This window comes from Leptinotarsa decemlineata, unplaced genomic scaffold (assembly GCF_025532065.1).
Source record: "Leptinotarsa decemlineata unplaced genomic scaffold, Ldec_3_MD MMD2_tig00000035_RagTag_RagTag, whole genome shotgun sequence".
Taxonomy (NCBI): domain Eukaryota; kingdom Metazoa; phylum Arthropoda; class Insecta; order Coleoptera; family Chrysomelidae; genus Leptinotarsa; species Leptinotarsa decemlineata.
The window spans coordinates 13,272,843-13,297,321 of NW_027412540.1; the positions used below are offsets into that span (position 1 = coordinate 13,272,843).

A 24,479-nucleotide genomic window follows, 5' to 3' on the forward strand; every position below is an offset into this window, starting at 1 on the left:
TGGAGTTTGTTGGAATACATTCACGCGCTTTTAGCTACGTCACGATTGGTTTATGGCTACCAGTGACGGCGAGCGTTTTTTTCTTTAGGGCATGATTTACAACAATAGTAATTAAAATTTCAACTTCAAATTGGAAATTTCTCTGTCTAATGTTTTGAATATTTCAATATTTAGATTGATAGATATTGGAGTTTGTTGGAATACTTCGTTGTATATCTAAACATGCAAGGGACATGGTCAATTGACTTGGAATAATAGAAGTCGAGTATCTGATAATTTCATATTATTCGATGATTATTTTCTTTCAACTGATAAATTGAAGGCAAGGCTACCAGAACAGAGTTTTACCGCGGTGAAATGCTTCTTCCCAAAAGCGATAGAACTGACAGTGATAAAACTGACAGCCATGAAATAAACATCTATAGATGGACTGAAAAGTTCGTAGGCTAACAAACAGATGGCACTACTAGTATGACATGCATATGCTTTTTAGTTAACCCTAACCTTCAAAAGACAAATTTCACAGCTGTCGGACTATTAGTTTGTGGGATAGAACATTTTGAGAGAAGCAACTTTTGTTAGTTTGACAAGAACGGGTAAAAATGAATTTCTTGTGTTAATGAAGCATTGTTTTCTGGCAAAAAAATATTGAAGCCAAGGCTTGGCTTGATAAACATTATTCGGACTTTGCACCAGAAAAATCAACCGTTGAGAAGTAGTTTGCTGAGTTTAAACGAGGTGAAACGAGCACCGAGGACGATGCACGCAGTGGACACTCCAAAGAAGCTGTTACCGACGAAAATATCAAGAATATCCACAAAATAATATTGTATAACCGAAAAGGGGAGTTGATCCAAATAGCTGCGAAAGCTCTGTTCAAAGTGGGTGCCGCGCGAGCTCACAATTGACAAAAAACAACGAATTGATGATTCTGAGCAGTGGTTGAACCTGTTCCATCATAAAAAACTATTTATGCGTCACGTCAGTTTGTGACAATTGATGAAACATGGCTCCAAAGCTTGCAAAAACGCAATAGTCAGCTAGCAAGGTTATGGTATCAGTATTTTGGGATGCGCATGGTATAATCATCCTCGACTATCTTGAAAAGGAAAACACCATCAACAGCGACTATTACATAGCGACTTTTTCCCGATTTTAGACCTCAACAGAATGCTCTCTGGAAAAAAATTCAGTGCCGATGACGAGGCAGTGATCGAAACTGTGGCCTATTTTGATATTGAGGCTAAAGACAAATTGTACTATGAAAATGGTATCAAAAATTGTATGACATCTTTAATCGTTTTATTGCCTTTGAATAATAAAATCAAATTTTATCATTTTTTTTTCTATGTTAGCCTACGTACTTTTCAGCCCAACGTTAGGTGCCGTTATTCTTGAATCGTGCGTGATTTTCAGGGCCCATTTATGCAACACTTTTACAATTTCAATCACACGCCCTAGGAACTTCTGATTTTATCATGCTTGTTGCTCTCATTGTATTCCTCAATAATGCAGTTTTCGTATAAAATGGAAATCTATTCATAAAATTTTGAGGTTTGAAGGTATTTCTTTCTACAAAACTGTTCAGATTGTACTGGAACTGATGCGGATGCACAATGTTGGAGATTGAACATATTAAAAAAAAATCTGTTTTTCCATTAATTAGGTGTCGCCCACATACGAACGACAACTCTCAGAAGTTGAGAAACTTGTGCGAGCTAAGGACTATAGAGGTCTTACCTTTTAACGTGTGATTCCTAACACGGTTGCAGAATCATTTACTATATCGGCTTGCTCAGATCTTCTTCCAGTTTTCTAAAATCAGATGAGTTTTCGATAATGGATAAATTAGTATCTTGCAAGAGATCGAAGCTATCGACATGACAATAAACTTTCAGATACTGTCGACAATTCAGGAGAAAAGAATTATGCGGTAAAAATTAGAAGAAACGAAGGTTTCTCATTGGGCAGCCTATTGTTCACTTCTTGATGTTCTCGGGCAATCCCAAGCTGGTAACATAGTAATTGTGAAAATAAATGTTCACCCTAATATGTACGTGTATGAGACCAGTTATTTTGGTGTCAAATCAAAAATATTATTTATTAGAACCTTCCCTGTATAACTATTAAGCTTCAATTCGAACGACGAAAAGTAGTTATAATAAGATAAGCCGTAAAACCACGTTGTATTTCAATTTATTTTTGCTTCGTTACTTTTTCTGATGTAGTTCGAAATTTCCGATTCTAATGAAGAGATATGAATTATTTCAGGCAAATGAACCGTTTGATAGTCAATGCTGATTGTATTTTTAAATTTGCAAAAACCTCTGAATCATTTCGATATGAAAAGTTCATCAATTATTCAACTATGAAGTCCTTTGAGAAGATGCAGAAATTGGAAAAAATGAAATTCTCTACGGAAAATATTATGAGGTGAGTTCTTTATATTCAGAGACAGACTTTAATGCCAGGTAACAACTGATTTTCAAGAGAGTTTTTCGATTTATTGAAAGACGAAAAAAACGTGGATCCAATTTGAAATTTATTTTTTGCATAAAAAATTAAAAGTCCCAATACAAATATAGCGAAAAAGTTAACCCTCTTGAAGTGTTATTCACGAATTTACTGGAGTCAGTTATTGAGAAAAATATGCCTAGCCAAAAATTAACATTTATATTAACATTTAACTATTAATATGAGGTCTGTTAAGGTCAATTTTCATTTTTTTTTCAAAAAATATTCATTCATTCATCAATTTCTATTTCGTCCCCTTCAGATATACTACACTTGTGCCAGCGTTTCTTCCAATCCTTGAAGAAGTTCTGATAATATGCACTTTTTGGTATGTCCTTGAACGCTCTCAGCGATTCGATTTTTATTTTCTCAATCGTCGCAAAACGCTGTTCTTCCATGGATCTCTTTAATTTTGGAAATGAAAAAAAGTCACAGGGAGGCAAATCTGGTGAATACAGTGGCTGAGGAATTATAACGGTGAGCAGGTGCAAAATCGCAATGCAAATGCCATGAATTGTTTTTCCACATTACGGGACATTTTTTCGTAGTGCTTCTCACAAGCGGCACATAACGAGATAATACTCCTTATTGACCGTACGACCATAAAGCAAGAACTCCTGATGCACTACGCCACGCTACAATCGACAAAAACAGTCTGAAAAACTTCGACATTTGATCGAACTAGGAATGCTTCTTTGGTCTTGGCTCTTCTGGGCTCTTCCATTGGGACGATTGGACTTTGGTTTCGATGTCATAACCATATACCCATGATTCGTCACCAGTTATGACCCCATTAAGCAAATCTGGATCGCCGTTGACGTCATTCAACAATTCCTGAGCGATGCTCATGCGACGTTTCTTTCGGTCAAAATTCAGCATTAATGGAACGATCTTTGCTGCCACATGCCATGCAAAAAATTGTATGACATGAGCCAACCGATATGCCGATGTTTTCATCGGTTGTTGGTGTGCTGGGACGTCCAAGGCGAGCGTCGTCATTCACATCTTCTCGACCACTTGTGAACATTTTTCTGAATTTCAGTACTGAATTTCAGTACAATCACCGTTTGCCACTGTCAAGTGTTTTTGAGCAGTAGATACCATTTTTCACATAAAAGTTGCTGCAAATTCTCTGATCCATTATTTCGATAGCAGAAAATCTCCGAACACGCAAAATACTGTCGCGACCCAAATGGCTCGCGAGTTGGGGGTTAACTCAGATGGAGGTATTTATATAAGAATAATAATCATAGAGATAGAAAATAATGAAGTTTATTAAAATAAAGGTACAACATATCCTTCAACAATGTTACACTTAATCAAAATTATATACTTCAACAAACCAATACATTTTCAGGGGTGATCGAAGGTGGCAGAAGGTGGCAAACTAATAATCATACTCAAACATTCTTCTTCCCGATTCTGGGTCGAAATCTAATAATGCAGCATTATTGCATTATTGCATTATCGCTAATTGCCGAATATCATAACTTTTATTTAGGTAAATGAACTTTTACTAGATCGACCCATACAGTGCGGTGCACTGAGGTTATAAATTTGGAAAATTGAATATTTTCGGAAATTAATATGTTTGACAATTTGGCTTTTGACAATACTTCTACCCTCACCAACAAACTACATTCTAAATAGCTGAAACTGTGAACATATGCTCAAGACGAGTGGTACCAACATGAAAAAAAAAAAAAAAACGCTAACCGAATGTACGTAGTCCGCGAAATTTGAACATTCACCTAATTTTTTGAACAGGCCTCGAATACACAGTAAATTTTCGATAAGAATAATGGGGTCGAAGTTGAATGGGCTTGAAGCAGTGTTTCTCAAACTTTTCGAATTCATGGCTCTCTTATGTTTTTGAAGGTTATTGCGGCGCCCCGAACGAAAAGACTACACTAGATATTTAATTAATAAAAGTAGGTAGGTGGCTGTCTGAACGGATTGCATTTTGCAATTACCGATATTATCATATTATCAGAGGATTTTTATTAATAGGTACCGACGTATAACCTTTACTCTCAGTTATCTATGTTATAAAACGTTGTACCTTGAGACTCACCCGTGACCCACGGCGCCTCAGTAAAGGTTCCACGGCGCCCCAAGGCGCCGAGAAACACTGGCTTAAAGTGAGTATTCCAGCTGGCATTTTCATACAAACGACAACTTCTTAGAATCAAAACTTGTATGGACTAGGAATTAATTTGGTCTTGCCTGAAGTCACGCTGAGCTTGCCCAAACGATTTCTTGAGTTGGCATGACGTCTACTGCCTCTCGTATTTAATTCTCAACATTGTCTTATTATTATTCAGCTATAGAGTTCATCTTACACTACATCAATAACATTAACACCTAATAGAATGTGAACTTTCACGGAGATAACTGTGTGAAACCTATTTTCCGGGTTTTTTGGACGTGGTTTGCAGATTATTATGCCTGAAGTTTAGTCTACTACTGCGGTAGACGTTATCAAAGGAGATATGGTAACGGTAAATCGGATACATATTCTAATATTGTAGTTTCTGCGTTGAAAACAACTAGAGCACTTCGACCGTTACCTCATCGCCTTTGATAATATCTTCCGCAGTAGTAGACGAAATGTCAGGCGTAATAACCTGCAGACCACGACCAAAAAAACACGGAAAATAGCTTTCACACATTAACACATAGGGTTATTGAAATTTCTGCCACTTATAAAATTTAGTGTGAATCATTCATAAAAATGCTAAAGTAATTTTCAAAAGAAAAAACTATCTCTCTGTGGTCTCACGTTCGTTGGATTCCGAACCCACTGGACACCATTTCATTACTATGGTATTGTTTATTGGGAGCCCAATGTTTGCTATCTGGTGGCTACTGCGCTATGAACTTTTATGAAATGAAACTTATATGGATAAATACCATATTTCAAAATGCCAAATAATATCATAAAAGACTATTTACACGAAAACTTTCCATCCCAAACTTCGGGATGATTGACTCGACTGCAGAAATACCTAGACGTTATGAAATCTGTTATTGATGTTGATAAAATTGAAGTTTCTGATGAACCGGTGAAATTATTCGAAAGATATTTCAAAATACATTCGAGCCACAATTTAGAATACAAGAAATATATTAAAATCTGAAATATTTGAAGGACGTATTGTTACCTCTTGTTAATCACTAGTAAAAAAGGTTTTGTGTTCTCATTCACATTTTGTTAAATTTGAATTATTTAATGAACGGATAATATACGGAGAGTACAGAATATCTGTTACTATATTGAAGTCGAAATTCTACATAATAGTTGAAATAACTGACAATGCACCTTGGTACAAAGTATCTAAAAAGTAGTTGAGTAATGAAATAAGATAGTTACCAATTATCAAGTTTCGGGAATATTTTTAAAAACTTTTTCTCAAGTTCTGAAAAATAAATTGTTTAAATGTTTTTTCCTAGTTACGAAACTACTGTTTTCTGGAGCATTCTAAAATTTTTTGGGAACTGAAAATAAAAGCTGATTTTGATTTGGTATATGTAAAGAATGTTGAAGAGAAGACGATTTACGAAAAGTATTATAATAATAATAATACTTTTTTCGTCTTTTCGATCATTTACATGATATAAGACATATCATAAATAAAAAATATGAAAATTATATAACACAATAATAACGGTCCACAGTATAACATAGATCGGACACTCAAGACAGGTACTTAACTATATACATATATAAAAAATAAAACAAACACAGATACACATACAATAGCAATAATCATCATAACAGTGTATCCCTCTCTAAGAAGTCTTCTACGTTATAATATCCCTTATTAGTTAGTTGCTCCTTTACTTGTTTTTCAAATGGTATAATATGCAAATCTTTAATATTTTGAGGCAACGTATTGAATTATAATTGATTCATCTCTCAGATTGAGTACATTATTTTTCACATGGAGCAGAGCTATATATATATATATATATATATATATATATATATAATATATATATATATATATATATATATATAAATATATATATATATATATATATATATATATATATATATATAGACACACGGTAACGTTAACATCTTGTTCCTGCAGAAAGCGGGTCTACAGCTACCCCTGGGTGCAATATTGAAGATAGTTCTAATTAATATTTTCTGAACAATAAACACATGTTTTGCCCCCACAGAAGAACCCCACATTAATATATTTTGAGCCATATGTGAATAAGCCAATGAATAGTAAACCGTCCTGTCACCATCTAAACTAAGCACGTCTTTGATCTGTCGTATTACAAATATTGCTTAATTCAATTTTTTGCAGACATGATCGATATGGGGCTCCCAAGACAAGGTTTTATCTATGAACATATCAAGGAGTTTGGCTGTTTCCGAGAGTTGGATGTTGTTAAGTTTCACTGTTTTCCTATGTACTGTTCTACTGTCATTCAGTTTTAGTTGATTTCTATCACACCAAACAATCATGTCATCCATGACTGAATTAATGTTGTTTTCTAGATCCTCCGCAGTATTTCCGGAAACTGTTGTGGTAGTGTTATCTGCGAGTAGGATAATGAAACCTTGTTTTATATACTTCGGAATCATTTATATAGATAGAGAAAAGCAGTGGGCCTAAAATGGACCCCTATGGTACCCCAAGGATAATATCTTGAATATCAGATACTGCATTATTCACAGTCACTACCATTTTCCCATCTTCCATAAAAGACTTTATCCATTCCAGAAGGAACCCTCTAATGCCAATGTTAAATAACTTACTAACCATTATGTCACTATTTACTGAATCAAACGCCTTAGCCATGTCAAATAATATTGAAACTACGTACTTCCCCTTATTGATTTCATTGTAAATAAACTCGAATTTTCTAGCAATAGCAGTCTCAACTGATCTAGCTTTTCTAAAACCATGTTGATAATCAGTTAGAATCTTGTATTTTTCGAGAAACGCAGTAATTCTATTTGCTACTATTTTTTCAATAAGTTTAGATGGAATACTCAGTAATGATATTTGGCGATAGTTATCTATATCTTAATGTGAACCCTTTTTATTACAATCATCATTTCCTACAACAGAGTTCTACAGAGACAAAATGTTTCTGCTCAACAGCAATAAAACATGATAAAGCATGAAATCAACATCTAGGCGTAGTTATTCTTGAACGTGACTCTCTGGGACAACTCAAATAAAACTCACCAATAGAATAAACAGATACAGATACGAATTGCCCCACTTCACTGCCACGAAAGTAAGACAACAATTCTTCAATTGAAACTCCTCGTTGAATACTAATAATTTATTTGTGATAGCCGTGTCAAAGCTATTTAACGGGTTTTTTGCCTGTGTTCTGTAGGTTTTAATGCCTGACGTTTCGTCTACCTCTGCGTTAGACATTATAGATGAGGTAACGATCGAAGTGCTCGAGTTGTTTTCACCGTAGAAAATATTGGGTCTTCCAACAGGGACTTCCCAACTTCGACAATTGGTAATGGTCATCTTGTTGAAGCTACATCTGTCAAATTAGTTGTCATTTATTCAGTCTGTTTTGCTAAACCACCATGGACAGATATAGCATTCAACAACACGTGAAAATGATAAAATTGTTGAATCAAAATGATTCTGCTGTTCGGGCAACGTACCGCGCGCTTCGCCCATTGTACAGTCGACATAATCGTCGTACCGAGAGGACTATTCACAATGTGGTAGATGAATCTGAGTCTACTGGTTCACTAAACGATCGACCGACACTTGTGTATTTTGGGCTGATGGCGTCATCGGTCCATTATTTTTTTAAGAACGACGTTGGCCAGGCTATCACTATAAGTCGATGATTACCAACTTCTTTTAGCCCGAATTGGATAATCTGGACACCAACGATATGTGGTTTCAACAGAACAGCGCTACGAGGTACACAGCTCATTCCACATTGGATATTCTGCATGAGCTATTTGAGGACATGGTCATCTCACGTGGGAGTGATGTGAACTGGCCACCGATATCGTGAGATTTGACCCATTAGACTTTTTGTTGAGGACGTGTATCAATAATTTGTCTCCGGTTTCATATCGCCATTGGTGGGCTTGGCTTCTCTTGATTGGACTGAATGATCTTGTTTGTGTTCAATCAAGAACAGCTATCCAGATTTCACTTATGTTCATTTCCTCCTCCTTTCTATTGAAATTATCCTCGTATTTCAGAATTTCTGTTGCTTCTCTAAATATTCTTGTAGATTGATTTTCATCCAGTATTTATGTATCTTCGAATGATATGATGTTAGTGCCATCATTGAGAGCATGTTCAGCTACAGCTAATTTGTCGTTTTTCCAAAGTGACAATTTCTCTTGTAGGTTAGGTCTATTCGACCGTCTACCGCAAACCGCAAGGGTTTATTGCGGCTCACACCTATTCACATTCGACCAAATAAGCCCAGCCTCCTGACGAAGCTGATTCATTTGTATGGTGAGTGGTCTTTCAGGTCAGATGGTAAGAGTACGTCTCTGCCGAACTCTAAAAACCTGATTCAATTCCCAGCGGGGCAGGCACAAAGTGTTTGCTCTGCTGTTCCATCATTTTCCAAACAAAGGCGACACACACTGTCTTCCGACAGTCCAAGTCTCTGCATATGATGATTCACATGACAGTGACCTATAAGAAGGTCTGTTAGACATCGTAGTTCATCCCTAGTGTAGTCCAACAACTGTTTGATTTCAAGCTTCGAAGGGTGAATAAACGCCTTGGAATGAGCCAATCCTGGAAGATTCTGCCAGAAGTCAATAAATCTTCTTGTCATCCAGGTGTTCAACCTTTGTTTGGCAAAACCTAAAGCGATGCCAATGACATTTTCTGGTCCGATGAAGCTGCTTGCAGCACCCTCCTTTGGCAATTCGTAGTTGACAGTCTGAGGCATGAAGTCAGAGGTAATTTCTAGAATGCTGTGACTTCCACTGTTAACCAACAGTCTGTTGCACTCTGCATTAAATTGATTTGTGCAATTGGCAATGTGCATGAGTCTATATGCAGTCTGTAACGGTCTAAATTTACTTGTAAATATTGTAGATATTGTTCGTTTATTTACTATGGAATCGACAGAATTGTCATTTATTGATGACGAACTTTTCGTCACAGCTAGGGACACATCTGGTTTGTCAGTGTGCCCGACCTACATTTTCAAAGAAGTTGTTACGTTTCAATTTAGCACTAGATCAAACTGCTCTTATGTGACCTTTCAAAACCACTACCTTACCTTTTAAGATCTTTATTCAGAGGATATTAACAATGTAATTCAGTTACAAGTTCATTTTATTCATTTAACATCATAGTAATGGGAATCTTCCGTTCCATAGAAAACCATACCTGAAATGTATAAGAATAAATGTATGCTCCCTGACTAACTGCTTTGACCAGTACTTACGCGTTCTCCTATTGCCAATCGACATTGGAGATCCGAAATTCCTCGCTAGGTTGAAATAGTTGTTATTGTTTGTTTCTCAGTTTTCTTCACCTATCATTTTTTTCAGCCGTTGTCTGCCTTATTCCCTATACCTTTCCGAGAATATTTCTTGCATAGATTGTTATTCATCACTTCCAGAAGGTTTACTGACATATTAGAGCCATATCGCCTGAAAAACAATATTAGTTACCTCTGGGTTTCTGAATACTGTTTGATATTTTCGGTAAATATTCTGCATAATATGAATGCTCTAATATTTGTACTGAAAGGGAAGGTTATGGCGACTTACCTTATATGTTTCTATTCCATCGCATGAATAAGGATTGGTAAATAGTTGAAAATAGGTTGGAACAATATATTTTGTAAATATTCGTAAACAAGGTTAAAAGACAGCTGTTGGTTGACATCTGCCGAACTTTCGTAGTGTCGTTCCGTCGACTTACACCGAACTAGTTCTACAGTTGTTCACGGGTGGAGGATTTATCGGTTACTCAAGTTGTCAAGGGTTATTTTAGGGTTGCATTGCTTTGAGAAGGAGTTTTGATGGGTCATGGACTTGTTGATGATGTATCAAGTGGCTGTGGAGGAATTGTTAGATTTATGATGTTGTGCACAGCGCCCCCTTGGTGCTTGTAGTGTAGATTGGATGCACTGTGGCAACAACTGGTTAGCTGTCAGATGTGGCATTCTCTTAGTATTTGGAAGTTAGCCTTCGGTGAGCTTGGTTCGGAGTTCAAAGGGTATCATCAGACTGATTGTAGGATATATTTGGTTGTATTTGTGCCATCCTTCACGGGATTATTTCTACAAGTCAGGATTGTATAGTGGAAGACTGATTGGTCATTTTGGTGTGGATATTTGCAGTCGGAAACTTAAGCTCTTTTGAGGATTTGTGGTGGATACCGAACTCGTGCCAGGTGGAAGGATTTCCGAAATTAGGTATGTCTGAATCACTGTCGCATCTCTCATGTGATCTTAGCTATGATATCACTTCTTCAATTCTACAACCTTCGTTTCTCGTCTCTAGATTCATAAGAAACAGAAGGCCCTCAGTCACTCATCAAGTCCCAGCAGGACTTCCGTGCAGAACACCGCACACGAAGAATCGTATAGAAAACCCCTTGGCCAGGGTAAGAATTTTACCATTAAATGTGTTTTAAATGATTTTAGTAATTTCTGGTTCCATCGTTATATCTCAACTGAATATTAGTATTGAAGAGAGGTTTCAACACTCATTCAATTTTCTTGATTTTTACGGATCATATGGTTATACAGGGCACCCAAAAATATACTCTTGTTATCTTGCTACTTTGCTTGATGAAAATATACCAGGGGTATTGATTAGTCAAATAGTCCTATTGAATGGGGGTTGAATCTCACCTTGTTTCATCTAATTCTGATTGAGAATTTTCTTCCGTAGGGTTTTTCTTCCTGCTTTTCTTCCTGCTTTTCTTCCTGCTTTTTTTTGTCTTCGTCAAGGGTTCCTGTTTTCCTTTATTTTCTTTCTGGATCTTATTTGGTGATCCATTACTGGTCCAGCTTGTCGTGCCCTACAGGGTGATCTATCTTGGTGGTGCTACAGGGTGATCCATCTCCGCCGTACTACAGGGTGATCCACCGGTGCTACAGGGTGATCTATCTTGGTGGTGCTACAGGGTGATCCATCTCCGGTGCTACAGGGTGATCCATCTCCGCCATACTACAGGGTAGCCTAACACCATATACCGGGTGGCCCAAAAGGAGCACGCAAGTTATAATTGATTTAATTGAATATTTGTGATATACTGAGATATTTGAATAATTGTTGCCCTTATGTTTATTGATACCTGTTGATATAGTGTTTGTTTATCGTTTATTGATTAAGAGTTTGTTATTGATACCTGATTGACATAGATATTTGTGAAACGGAAATTGAGGTATATTCTTCCTTTCACGATTGCTGATTGACACCGATGCGCCTACGCCTGAGCTCACGCGACGCAAACGAGTTTGTCTTACCATCCGATACTAGTATTTACGATTTCACCTACTCAATTTTCGTGGTAGTTTTACTCGACGTATTGTAGTTTTTTTTTTTTGAGCGTCGTTACTACCGTAATTTATGGCTGATTGAATTCGTGGTTATATACACCGCGCTCTTGTATGGACATTTGAACATCGTGTTGAAGTTAGTATGTTGGCAATCCTGTAATTGACGTGTCATCTGTTAGTTTTTTTTTGCTCTGTACTCGTGTGAGTTGCATGTTGTATGTTATGTCGACGAAGTGATTACTTATTAAAACGTTAATCAAGGTGTGCCTTATTTAATTGCCCAGTATCTATTTGATGGTATTTCAAGGCGCAGTTCAACAGGTTATGGGCCCAGACAACCTTTTCTTGGACTTTTGAAATACTAATATAGAATTGGGATAGAGGTTGAAAGCGTCAGAGGAGTGAGTGATTATTCTGGAAACCAAAATGGCGATGGCAGTGTCACTTGGACAATTGAAACAATTTGATGGGACCGGTTACTCAAATTGGGAGTTTCGTATGAAACTAGTACTGGAAAATAATGAGGTACTAGATGTTCTGGAAATTACGGACGAAACTACGAGACAAACTGCAAAATTCAAGAAACAGGATGTCAAAGCTAGGAATATCATAGTGCAGGCGTTGGCGGATAATATCCTTGATAGTGTAAGAGATGAGAAATCTGCAAGAGATATCTTTTTGACTCTTCAAAAGACATACACAAAAAGTGGACTATCAGTTCAAGTGAATTTACAGCGAAAGCTCAGAAACATGATGTATGAAAGTGGTTCCCTTGAAAGTTTCATAACGAAATATGAAAAGACTGTTCAAGATTTGAAGAGTAGTGGTGGAAAAATCCAGGATGAAGAAATTATTTCCCAGTTGCTGGCTGCGATGCCTGAACATTACCAAGCTATTACTACTACAATAGACGTTCTATACAGCCAGAACCCTACTGAAATGAATTTTCATTTTGTGAAAAACAAACTTTTACAAGAAGAAGCTCGTCAGAATAATAGTAGTGCCTCTGTTAACAGCGAGGAAGCAATCGCTCTAGTCAGTGGAGGTGGAAAAAAATTCCGTCATGAAAATAGACAAAGACAAATACACAATGTGAGAAACATAAATAATAGACACAGTGTAGGCAATAGACAATATTTTCAAGGTAACAGTTCTAGCAACATAAATTTCCGGTATAAGTGTTACAAATGTGGCAGACCTGGACATAAAAGAGTTGACTGCCCGGAGCTACGAGGAGTGGAAAAGTCACGCACTTATATCGCTTCAGAAACAGAAGAAGAGGACATAACCTTTTTGGCTAATGTTGGTCATACTGAAACAGGGATGTGTGTCACTGTCAACAATGTCACTTCCCATAATTTTGACAACTCCACAATTATTTCTTTTATTGTTGATTCTGGGGCAACAAATCATTTAATTTGTTCAAATACAGGAAAATATTTGAAGGAGGAAAAATTCGTGGATTATTCCATTGGTGTGGCCAAAAGGGATGTAAAAATCAAAGCCAACAGAAGTGGAAACTTGTACTTGAAAAATAAAGACAATGTGAACATCAAAATAAAAGATGTTCTGGAATGCTGTGATTTACCATACAATCTACTTTCTGTAAAAAGACTACAACAAGAAGGCTTCAAAGTGATTTTTGATGGCAATAATGTGCAAATTGTTGGGAAAAAGAACCAAGTTGTAATTGAGGGAAGCATCAGAGGAAACTTGTATATTATTGACTTTGTACTTGAAGAAGATTCAGCAAATATGACTTCCAATGAGAAGAGTTCTTTGTTACATAGGAGAATGGGTCATTCTTCCTATTATCCCATAACGAACATTTGTCAGGTGTGCATGGAAGGAAAACAAACACGTTCCTCATTTCTGAAAGTTTTGCCCACTGAAAAAAAATCTAAAAGAATATTAGAAGTGGTGTCTTCTGATGTAGCTGGACCATTTGTTCCTGCAACTTATGATGGAATGAAGTATTATGTTTCATTTACTGACCATTTCTCCCACTTCACATGTGTTTACCTCATGAAAACCAAAAGTGAGGTTTTAGAAAAATTTAAGGAATATGAAGCAATGGTTTGTAATAAGTTCCAAACCAAAATAAGTAAATTTAGATGTGACAATGGTGGAGAATATACCTCCAGAGATTTCAAAGACTTCTGTAAGAAAAATGGTATGGAAGTACAATATACAGTCCCTAGGACACCTGAACAGAATGGTGTTAGTGAACGTCTCAATAGGACACTAATGAATATGGCTCGTTGTCTGCTACTTGATTCGCAGATGTCAAAGTCATTTTGGGGTGAAGCTATCAGATGTGCAGCTTATCTTAATAATAGATTACCAACCTCAACATTAGAAAAAGGCCAATTACCAGCAAATATTTGGTATGGACATAATGTAGAACTCAATAACATCAAAATATTTGGATGCACAGGCTACGTTCACATACCAGAAGAAGATAGAACAGACAAATTTCAGAAACATAGTATCAAAATGAAAATGTTAGGTTATGCACCTAATGGTTTCAGAATGTGGAACTCTGAGAAGAAAAAGTTGGTTATAGCTCGAAACATTGTATTTGATGAAAGTGAAAACAATATTGTGACGCCAACACATGAGCAGAATGAAATTATTTTGCCCCACTTGATTGAAGAAAACATAAATATACAAGAAGAAAATGAAGTCCAAGTTGAAAATGAAGTCCAAGCTGAGCAGGAAGGAAATGGGGCAATTAGACAGAGCATCAGAGAAAGAAGAATACCAGCTAGATTTCAAGACTATGATGTGGACCTTATGATTGCTTTGGCTACAGGCTACTTACCATCTGATATACCACAAAGTTATGATGCTGCTGAGAAGGATGAAGGATGGAGGAATGCCATCAAAGAAGAAATATCAAACTTGACCAGGAACCAAACATGGGATATAGTACCATGTCCTCAGGATTCTACTGTAGTGGATTCACGATGGGTTTTTACACAAAAAAACATCAATGGTGAATCTACAAAGAAAGCAAGGTTGGTAGCAAGAGGTTTCCAGCAAGATGAAGTACCTTATGAAGATGTGTATACACCAGTGGCACGTATGGTAACAATCCGAATACTTCTAGTATTGGCTGTGGAGAGGGATTATCACATGGGCCAGTTGGATGTGAAGTCAGCATTCCTAAATGGAAGTTTGGATGCTCCAGTTTACATGTACCTGCCTGAGGGAGTCAATGGTCCACTTAATCATGTTTGCAAGCTGAAGAAGGCCTTATATGGACTCAAACAGAGTCCAAAGTGCTGGTATGAAAGGTTGAATGCATTTTTGAACTCATTGAAATTCATATGTTCAAAGGTAGACCCGTGTCTCTACATTAGAGCAGAAACATATTTATTGATATGGGTAGATGATATATTTTTAATTTCAGATGATAAAGACAATTTGAATTTGGTTATGAAACAGCTGTCACAAGAGTTTGAAATGAAAGTCATGTTTGATGATAAATTGTTGTTTTTAGGTTTAGAAATTGAAAGAACCCAAGGAAAAGTGTACATTACACAGAGAAATCTTATAGAGAAAATTTTGATAAAATTTGGTATGACTGATTGTAAGGGAGCTTCTCTTCCGATGGTACCAAAATTAAATCTAGAACCAGAAAGTACTTCTGTTTCACATAAATTGCCTTACAAGGAATTAATTGGCAGTCTTATGTACATAATGTTGGGTACAAGACCAGACTTGGCTTTTGCAATAACATATTTCAGTCAATTTCAACATAATTTCAATTTATCTCATTGGAAGCACTTGAAAGGTATTCTACGATATCTAAAGGAGACAAAATATTATGGTTTATGTTTTTACAAGTCAAATCAAACATCATTCACAATACATGCCTCTGTTGATGCAGATTTTGCAAATAATCCTCTAGATAGAAAAAGTATTAGTGGTTTTGTTCTAAGACTTAATAATAATACAGTGCTGTGGAAATCAAAGAAACAATCTGTAGTAGCATTATCAACGTGTGAAGCAGAATATGTTGCACTGTCTGCGTGTTTAACTGAATGTTTATTTTTAAAACAGTTGATGAAAGATATGCTTATTGAAGTTCAACCCATTTTGGTATATGAGGACAATCAGTCATGTATTAAGATTGCTAAAACATTAGAAACCAAAAGATCTAAGCATATAGATGTTAAACATCATTTTGTAAGAAATTGTGTTAGGGAAGGTGTTGCACAGTTGATTTATGTTCCTTCTAATCTACAAATTGCAGATGTTTTGACTAAAGCATTACCCTTATCAAGATTTCTTATTTTTAGGGAGAAAATGAATGTTATCTCAATATTACAGAATGGGTGAATACTGAATATATTTATATTTTAGGCATATGCACTTTCCAGAATTGGGGGTGGGTGTTGAAGTTAGTATGTTGGCAATCCTGTAATTGACGTGTCATCTGTTAGTTTTTTTTTGCTCTGTACTCGTGTGAGTTGCATGTTGTATGTTATGTCGACGAAGTGATTACTTATTAAAACGTTAATCAAGGTGTGCCTTATTTAATTGCCCAGTATCTATTTGATGGTATTTCAAGGCGCAGTTCAACACATCGCGTAGTAGTGTGAATATTGCATTGTTGTCTTAGAAGCGTTGTTGGTTAATCCATGTAAGTTAGGATTACTGAATAAATCATATTGGGGATTTTTATCTTTTATTTCCAATATTAATTGGTAAGTTATTGATATTGTGAGTTACTTAGGGTATCTGGAGGATTAAATTTACCTGGCGCCCATTAAGATCTATTTGAAATTTGCTAAGTTGTTTAACCCACTCCCGTCTCCACTGTTTAGCTTAGCCGCGGATACCCATCTGTCTTATTTGTTACCGACAGATGATTTAGTCCCCTCTTGTGGTTTGTGAGGTGACATTTTGGCGCCCAACGTGGGGCCCTTAAAAGAAGGTTTTTTTTTTGCGTTTTGGCGTTAGTAGGTGACTTTTGGAAACTTTGGAAAAATATAAATATTTTTTTTTTTTTTTCAATTGATACCACTCTAGTAGAATAGCGTTATGGCAAGAAGACTGGTAATAAATCGTCTTGATAAAGACGAACTGACCTATGAATTAGCATATCGGGGCGTAGCAACTGGCACTTGTGAGGAAATGAGACATCGTTTGGTTCAAGTAATGCAGATGGAAAGGTACGGCGAGAGTCTTCGATATCCTTCATATCCATTCACTTTCGAGGAAGATGAGGCTGCAATCAGAGGGAAACTAGATGATATCAGAAGGCTGATTGATGACATAACCGATTCTGGAACGAGTAGCGGGGCAATGAAACTTCAGACCAAGCTAGCACATGTATTGAATCGTATAGACAATATGGACCCAGATAAGGATAAGGACAAAGAAACCCGGAAATCCGAACTCCTGGGTTTGGCTCTGTCGTTGATGGACGAATTTTCACATAAAGTTGACAGCAGCAAGAGGAGTGATACGAAGCGTGTGCCGGTTGCACTAAATCAATTAGAAAGCAGATTGGGAGCGCAATCATTCCATGCTAACTTAGGAGCAGTTGCTCGATCGTCCCTGACGGAAGATCCAGTCTTTGACCCATGCTCAACCAGTAAAATGATTCCGCCTTATAAATGGAATCTGAAGAAGTTTTCTGGAGATGGTAAAGGAATGTCGGTGACAGCATTTTTCGAGGGAATAGAGGAGTTGAGACTAGCGCGACATGTCCCCAACGCTGTTTTGTTGGACTCAGGTGTGGACCTTTTTGCTGACAAGGCGTATCAATTTTATAAAGATTGTCGGAATCGAGTATCGACCTGGGAAGAACTAGTGGAAGAGTTTCGAGAAGAATATCTCTCTGCCAATCATTCTGACGCATTGTTCGAAGAATTGCAGAAAAGGACTCAACACCACTCAGAAACCATCGGAGTTTATCTTGCAGTGATGTCAAGCTACTTCAGCCGCCTAGGTTGCCCAATGACAGAGGAAGCTAAGCTGAACATAGTTATGAAGAATTTACATCCCTTTTACCAAGACAGATTACGTGAACCCTTACCCACAACCATTTCAGAACTTCGCTCGGTATGTCGAAGAATGGAAGCCAGAAGGGACATAATCAATAGCTACGTAGAACCATCAGCACGTCGTGGCAACGTGATAGAGAAGGATTTGGCTTTCGTAGAGGTCACCAAGGAATTGAATGCCTTAGAGATAGCAACGGCACGAATTCCGTCGAACAATCAGTCGAAGGAGATAGTATGTTTCCGATGCGATCAACCCGGACATCGTGCTATAGGATGTGCTCTACCGAAGCAACTGGAATGCTACAGATGTAAGAGAAAAGGGTATACCGTTCGTAATTGTCCAAACTGCTCCGTGTCGGGAAACGACAAGCGACGCCTTTGAATCGTCGAGGGGAAGGCGCTCGCAAATTGCACTCGGCGACTGCTATTCAACCAATCCTTGATTATATTCTGGATCACGCCGAAAACGATGAGAGACCCTACCTTAAAGTTGAAGTCTTGGGGCGTAGTTTACTGGGGTTATTAGACTCAGGTGCCTCAGCCACTATCTTGGGACACCCAGGTTGGCAAATCGTAAAAGATTTGGTACATTTGAATTCAGCAAAGAGAATTAGTTGCACTGTTGCCAATGGTCAAGTATGTGAAAGTATAGGAGAATGTGAAGTGCCATTTTGTTTAAGAGGCAAGCTGAAATTAATTCGAGTTTTAGTGGTTCCTGATGTCCCTCATCACTTAATTTTGGGAACGAATTTCTGGAGAGCAATGGGAGTGGTTCCGAATCTGAGGCACAACGAGTGGAAATTTTCTGAGGAAATTTGCTATCTGAACGCATTGGACCATCTTCGAGGACAAACAGTTTTATCACCATTGGAAGAGGCCCGGCTAAACGCTGTAGTAGAGAAGAACAAGGAGCTCATGGGGAATAATTTAGGCTGTACTAATCTAGCTGAACATGTCATCGTGACCAACTCACCACCCATCAAGCAGCGTTATTATCCAGTGTCGCCTATTATTCAACAACATATTGATCGAGAACTAACAGAGATGTTGAAGAACGATATTATCGAGAAGTCGAATAGTGGCTGGTCGTCACCGGTTCTTCTCGTTAAGAAGAAAGATGGGAGCTACCGCTTTTGCGTTGATTACAGAAAACTGAATTCGGTAACGGAACGAGACAGCTACCCTCTCCCATATGTTTCCCACACGCTCGATAAATTGAAAAATGCACATTATTTATCCTCTCTTGATATCAAGTCTGCGTATTGGCAAGTTCCTGTGGCGGAAAAGTCGAGACCGTATACAGCGTTTACCGTTCCTGGGCGTGGTTTGTTCCAATTTAAAAGGATGCCGTTCGGATTACATAATTCACCAGCAACGTGGCAGAGGTTGATCGATACCGTCCTAGGACCTGAACTAGAACCACACGTCTTCGTCTATTTGGATGATGTAGTGATCGTTACCCAAACTCTGGAGAAACATCTGACAATTCTTGATGAAGTTTTCCGCAGATTGAGAGAAGCAAATCTCACTGTTAGCTTCGAAAAGTGTCAATTTTGTAGGTCAGAAATGAAGTATTTGGGATACGTTGTAGATAGAAATGGGTTGCATGTCGACCCGATAAAGTCAAGGCTATGTTGCAGCTTCCTAGACCAGAATCGGTAAAAGATGTCAGGAGACTGGTGGGTACTTTTTCCTGGTACAGGAGATTCATACCTGAGTTTGCATCCATCGTTTCTCCACTCACATCGCTGCTGAAAAAGGGTAGAAAGTTTGATTGGACCGAAACTTGCGATATCGCTTTTCAGAAGATGAAGGAACGTCTTATATCAGCACCAGTCTTGAGCTGTCCGGATTATTCCCTCCCATTTGTTCTGCAAACAGACGCCTCGGCATTTGGAATTGGCGCTGTTCTCACTCAGACTCGCGAGGATGAGGACGTAGTAATTTGCTATTTGAGTAGATCATTGACGAAACAAGAGCGCAATTTTTCTACTACAGAAAGGGAATGCTTGGCCGTGCTGTGGGCGATTGAAAAACTGCGACCTTATTTAGAAGCTATTCCGTTCACCGTAATAACCGATCACTATTCCTTGGTCTGGTTACAGAATTTGAAAGATCCATCAGGACGACTGGCAAGATGGGCAGTCCGCATGCAGCAATATGACTTCAAAATTGTTCACAGGAAAGGGAAGGATCACATCGTTCCTGACACCCTTTCTCGATCGGTCCCAGTCATTGATGCCATCAACCAGCAGATGAAAGAAGAGATTTTGGACAAGTGGTACCTGCGCGTGAAAGATCGAGTGAGTTTACAACCCGAAAAATACCCCAATTGGAGATTCTCTCAGGGATCACTCTACAAGTACGTCAAACCGTGTTACGTGGAATTAGAAGACCAAACCGACGTTTGGAAGTTAGTTGTACCAAAAGCGGATCGGAAGAAAATTCTTATTGAAGCTCATGCAGACCCGACCTCAGGACATCAAGGAATATTCAAAACCTACCATCGTATCAGGGAAAGGCATTATTGGCCAAAGATGAAATCTGACGTGTCGAAGTTTGTTCGAAATTGTTCCACTTGTTCCGCCTATAAACCCGACCTCAGAGGACCAAATGGACTAATGACTCCACAACCGAAAGTGACCCGGCCATGGGAAATGATCGCCAGTGATATCATGGGACCCTTACCTAGATCTACAAAAGGCAATAAATTTATCTTAGTCGTAACAGATTACTTTAGCAAGTTTTCATTAGTCTTTCCGCTAAGATCGTCAACAGCAGAAATCATCATAAGGAAGATCGAAGAGGAAGTTTTTCTGGTATATGGAGTTCCCCGAATTCTTTTGTGCGATAATGGGCCGCAATACCGATCTCGACAGATGAGAAAACTCGTGGAAGAATATAAGGTGAAAATTAGGTATAATGCCCATTATCATCCTCAGGCAAACCCGACTGAACGAGTGAACAGAACATTGAAGTCAATGTTGGCTATGTATGTGTCCGATAATCACAGGACCTGGGATTTCAACTTACCCAAGCTATCATGCGCCTTGAGAACGGCTCGACATGAGACGACTAACCACACTCCATATTTCGTGAATTTCGGCCGCTCAATGGTTTTGTGCGGAGAGGAGATCTCTCGGAGGAAAAATCTATTGGTTGATAGTGAACCTGCTGAAGATTCGAGGCCTGAAGGATTCAGAAAACTCTTTGAGGAGATAAGGAAAAGGTTAGATGTGGCTGCTCGAAAGAATGAAAAAACTTATAACCTTCGAAGAAGGAGTGAAGAATTTTGGCCAAATCAACCCGTTTGGAGGAAGAATTTTGTGGTATCGGAGGCGGACAAATATTTTAGTGCTAAGCTAGCGCCAAGATTTGTCGGGCCTTTTTATATTAAAAAAAGGGTATCCCCGTGGACATATGAATTAAGAGATGAAGACGGTAATTATAAGGGGATATGGAATGCGAAAGACCTAAAGTCAGCTAGCGCTGATGAAAATTTACGCTAGTAAATTTTCTTGAGGCAAGGGGGGAATTGTAACGGTCTAAATTTACTTGTAAATATTGTAGATATTGTTCGTTTATTTACTATGGAATCGACAGAATTGTCATTTATTGATGACGAACTTTTCGTCACAGCTAGGGACACATCTGGTTTGTCAGTGTGCCCGACCTACATTTTCAAAGAAGTTGTTACGTTTCAATTTAGCACTAGATCAAACTGCTCTTATGTGACCTTTCAAAACCACTACCTTACCTTTTAAGATCTTTATTCAGAGGATATTAACAATGTAATTCAGTTACAAGTTCATTTTATTCATTTAACATCATAGTAATGGGAATCTTCCGTTCCATAGAAAACCATACCTGAAATGTATAAGAATAAATGTATGCTCCCTGACTAACTGCTTTGACCAGTACTTACGCGTTCTCCTATTGCCAATCGACATTGGAGATCCGAAATTCCTCGCTAGGTTGAAATAGTTGTTATTGTTTGTTTCTCAGTTTTCTTCACCTATCATTTTTTTCAGCCGTTGTCTGCCTTATTCCCTATACCTTTCCGAGAATATTTCTTGCATAGATTGTTATTCATCACTTCCAGAAGGTTTACTGACATATTAGAGCCATATCGCCTGAAAAACAATATTAGTTACCTCTGGGTTTCTGAATACTGTTTGATATTTTCGGTAAATATTCTGCATAATATGAATGCTCTAATATTTGTACTGAAAGGGAAGGTTATGGCGACTTACCTTATATGTTTCTATTCCATCGCATGAATAAGGATTGGTAAATAGTTGAAAATAGGTTGGAACAATATATTTTGTAAATATTCGTAAACAAGGTTAAAAGACAGCTGTTGGTTGACATCTGCCGAACTTTCGTAGTGTCGTTCCGTCGACTTACACCGAACTAGTTCTACAGTTGTTCACGGGTGGAGGATTTATCGGTTACTCAAGTTGTCAAGGGTTATTTTAGGGTTGCATTGCTTTGAGAAGGAGTTTTGATGGGTCATGGACTTGTTGATGATGTATCAAGTGGCTGTGGAGGAATTGTTAGATTTATGATGTTGTGCACAGCGCCCCCTTGGTGCTTGTAGTGTAGATTGGATGCACTGTGGCAACAACTGGTTAGCTGTCAGATGTGGCATTCTCTTAGTATTTGGAAGTTAGCCTTCGGTGAGCTTGGTTCGGAGTTCAAAGGGTATCATCAGACTGATTGTAGGATATATTTGGTTGTATTTGTGCCATCCTTCACGGGGATTATTTCTACAAGTCAGGATTGTATAGTGGAAGACTGATTGGTCATTTTGGTGTGGATATTTGCAGTCGGAAACTTAAGCTCTTTTGAGGATTTGTGGTGGATACCGAACTCGTGCCAGGTGGAAGGATTTCCGAAATTAGGTATGTCTGAATCACTGTCGCATCTCTCATGTGATCTTAGCTATGATATCACTTCTTCAATTCTACAACCTTCGTTTCTCGTCTCTAGATTCATAAGAAACAGAAGGCCCTCAGTCACTCATCAAGTCCCAGCAGGACTTCCGTGCAGAACACCGCACACGAAGAATCGTATAGAAAACCCCTTGGCCAGGGTAAGAATTTTACCATTAAATGTGTTTTAAATGATTTTAGTAATTTCTGGTTCCATCGTTATATCTCAACTGAATATTAGTATTGAAGAGAGGTTTCAACACTCATTCAATTTTCTTGATTTTTACGGATCATATGGTTATACAGGGCACCCAAAAATATACTCTTGTTATCTTGCTACTTTGCTTGATGAAAATATACCAGGGGTATTGATTAGTCAAATAGTCCTATTGAATGGGGGTTGAATCTCACCTTGTTTCATCTAATTCTGATTGAGAATTTTCTTCCGTAGGGTTTTTCTTCCTGCTTTTCTTCCTGCTTTTCTTCCTGCTTTTTTTTGTCTTCGTCAAGGGTTCCTGTTTTCCTTTATTTTCTTTCTGGATCTTATTTGGTGATCCATTACTGGTCCAGCTTGTCGTGCCCTACAGGGTGATCTATCTTGGTGGTGCTACAGGGTGATCCATCTCCGCCGTACTACAGGGTGATCCACCGGTGCTACAGGGTGATCTATCTTGGTGGTGCTACAGGGTGATCCATCTCCGGTGCTACAGGGTGATCCATCTCCGCCATACTACAGGGTAGCCTAACACCATATACCGGGTGGCCCAAAAGGAGCACGCAAGTTATAATTGATTTAATTGAATATTTGTGATATACTGAGATATTTGAATAATTGTTGCCCTTATGTTTATTGATACCTGTTGATATAGTGTTTGTTTATCGTTTATTGATTAAGAGTTTGTTATTGATACCTGATTGACATAGATATTTGTGAAACGGAAATTGAGGTATATTCTTCCTTTCACGATTGCTGATTGACACCGATGCGCCTACGCCTGAGCTCACGCGACGCAAACGAGTTTGTCTTACCATCCGATACTAGTATTTACGATTTCACCTACTCAATTTTCGTGGTAGTTTTACTCGACGTATTGTAGTTTTTTTTTTTTTGAGCGTCGTTACTACCGTAATTTATGGCTGATTGAATTCGTGGTTATATACACCGCGCTCTTGTATGGACATTTGAACATCGCGTAGTAGTGTGAATATTGCATTGTTGTCTTAGAAGCGTTGTTGGTTAATCCATGTAAGTTAGGATTACTGAATAAATCATATTGGGGATTTTTATCTTTTATTTCCAATATTAATTGGTAAGTTATTGATATTGTGAGTTACTTAGGGTATCTGGAGGATTAAATTTACCTGGCGCCCATTAAGATCTATTTGAAATTTGCTAAGTTGTTTAACCCACTCCCGTCTCCACTGTTTAGCTTAGCCGCGGATACCCATCTGTCTTATTTGTTACCGACAGATGATTTAGTCCCCTCTTGTGGTTTGTGAGGTGACAAGTCCA

At 38.0% G+C, this 24,479-nt stretch overlaps 1 protein-coding gene across 1 annotated transcript in view; it reads left to right on the forward strand.

Moving 5' to 3' along the window:
• Window positions 1-2,203: 2,203 nt before the first annotated feature.
• The window catches only part of LOC111510795 (farnesyl pyrophosphate synthase-like), a 40,637-nt gene continuing 18,361 nt past the window's right edge, over window positions 2,204-24,479 (forward strand). The window contains exon 1 of the mRNA XM_023166743.2: window positions 2,204-2,433. Coding sequence (XP_023022511.2) covers window positions 2,258-2,433 — 176 coding nt within the window. The 5' untranslated portion in view covers window positions 2,204-2,257. The remainder of the gene's footprint in view (window positions 2,434-24,479) is intronic.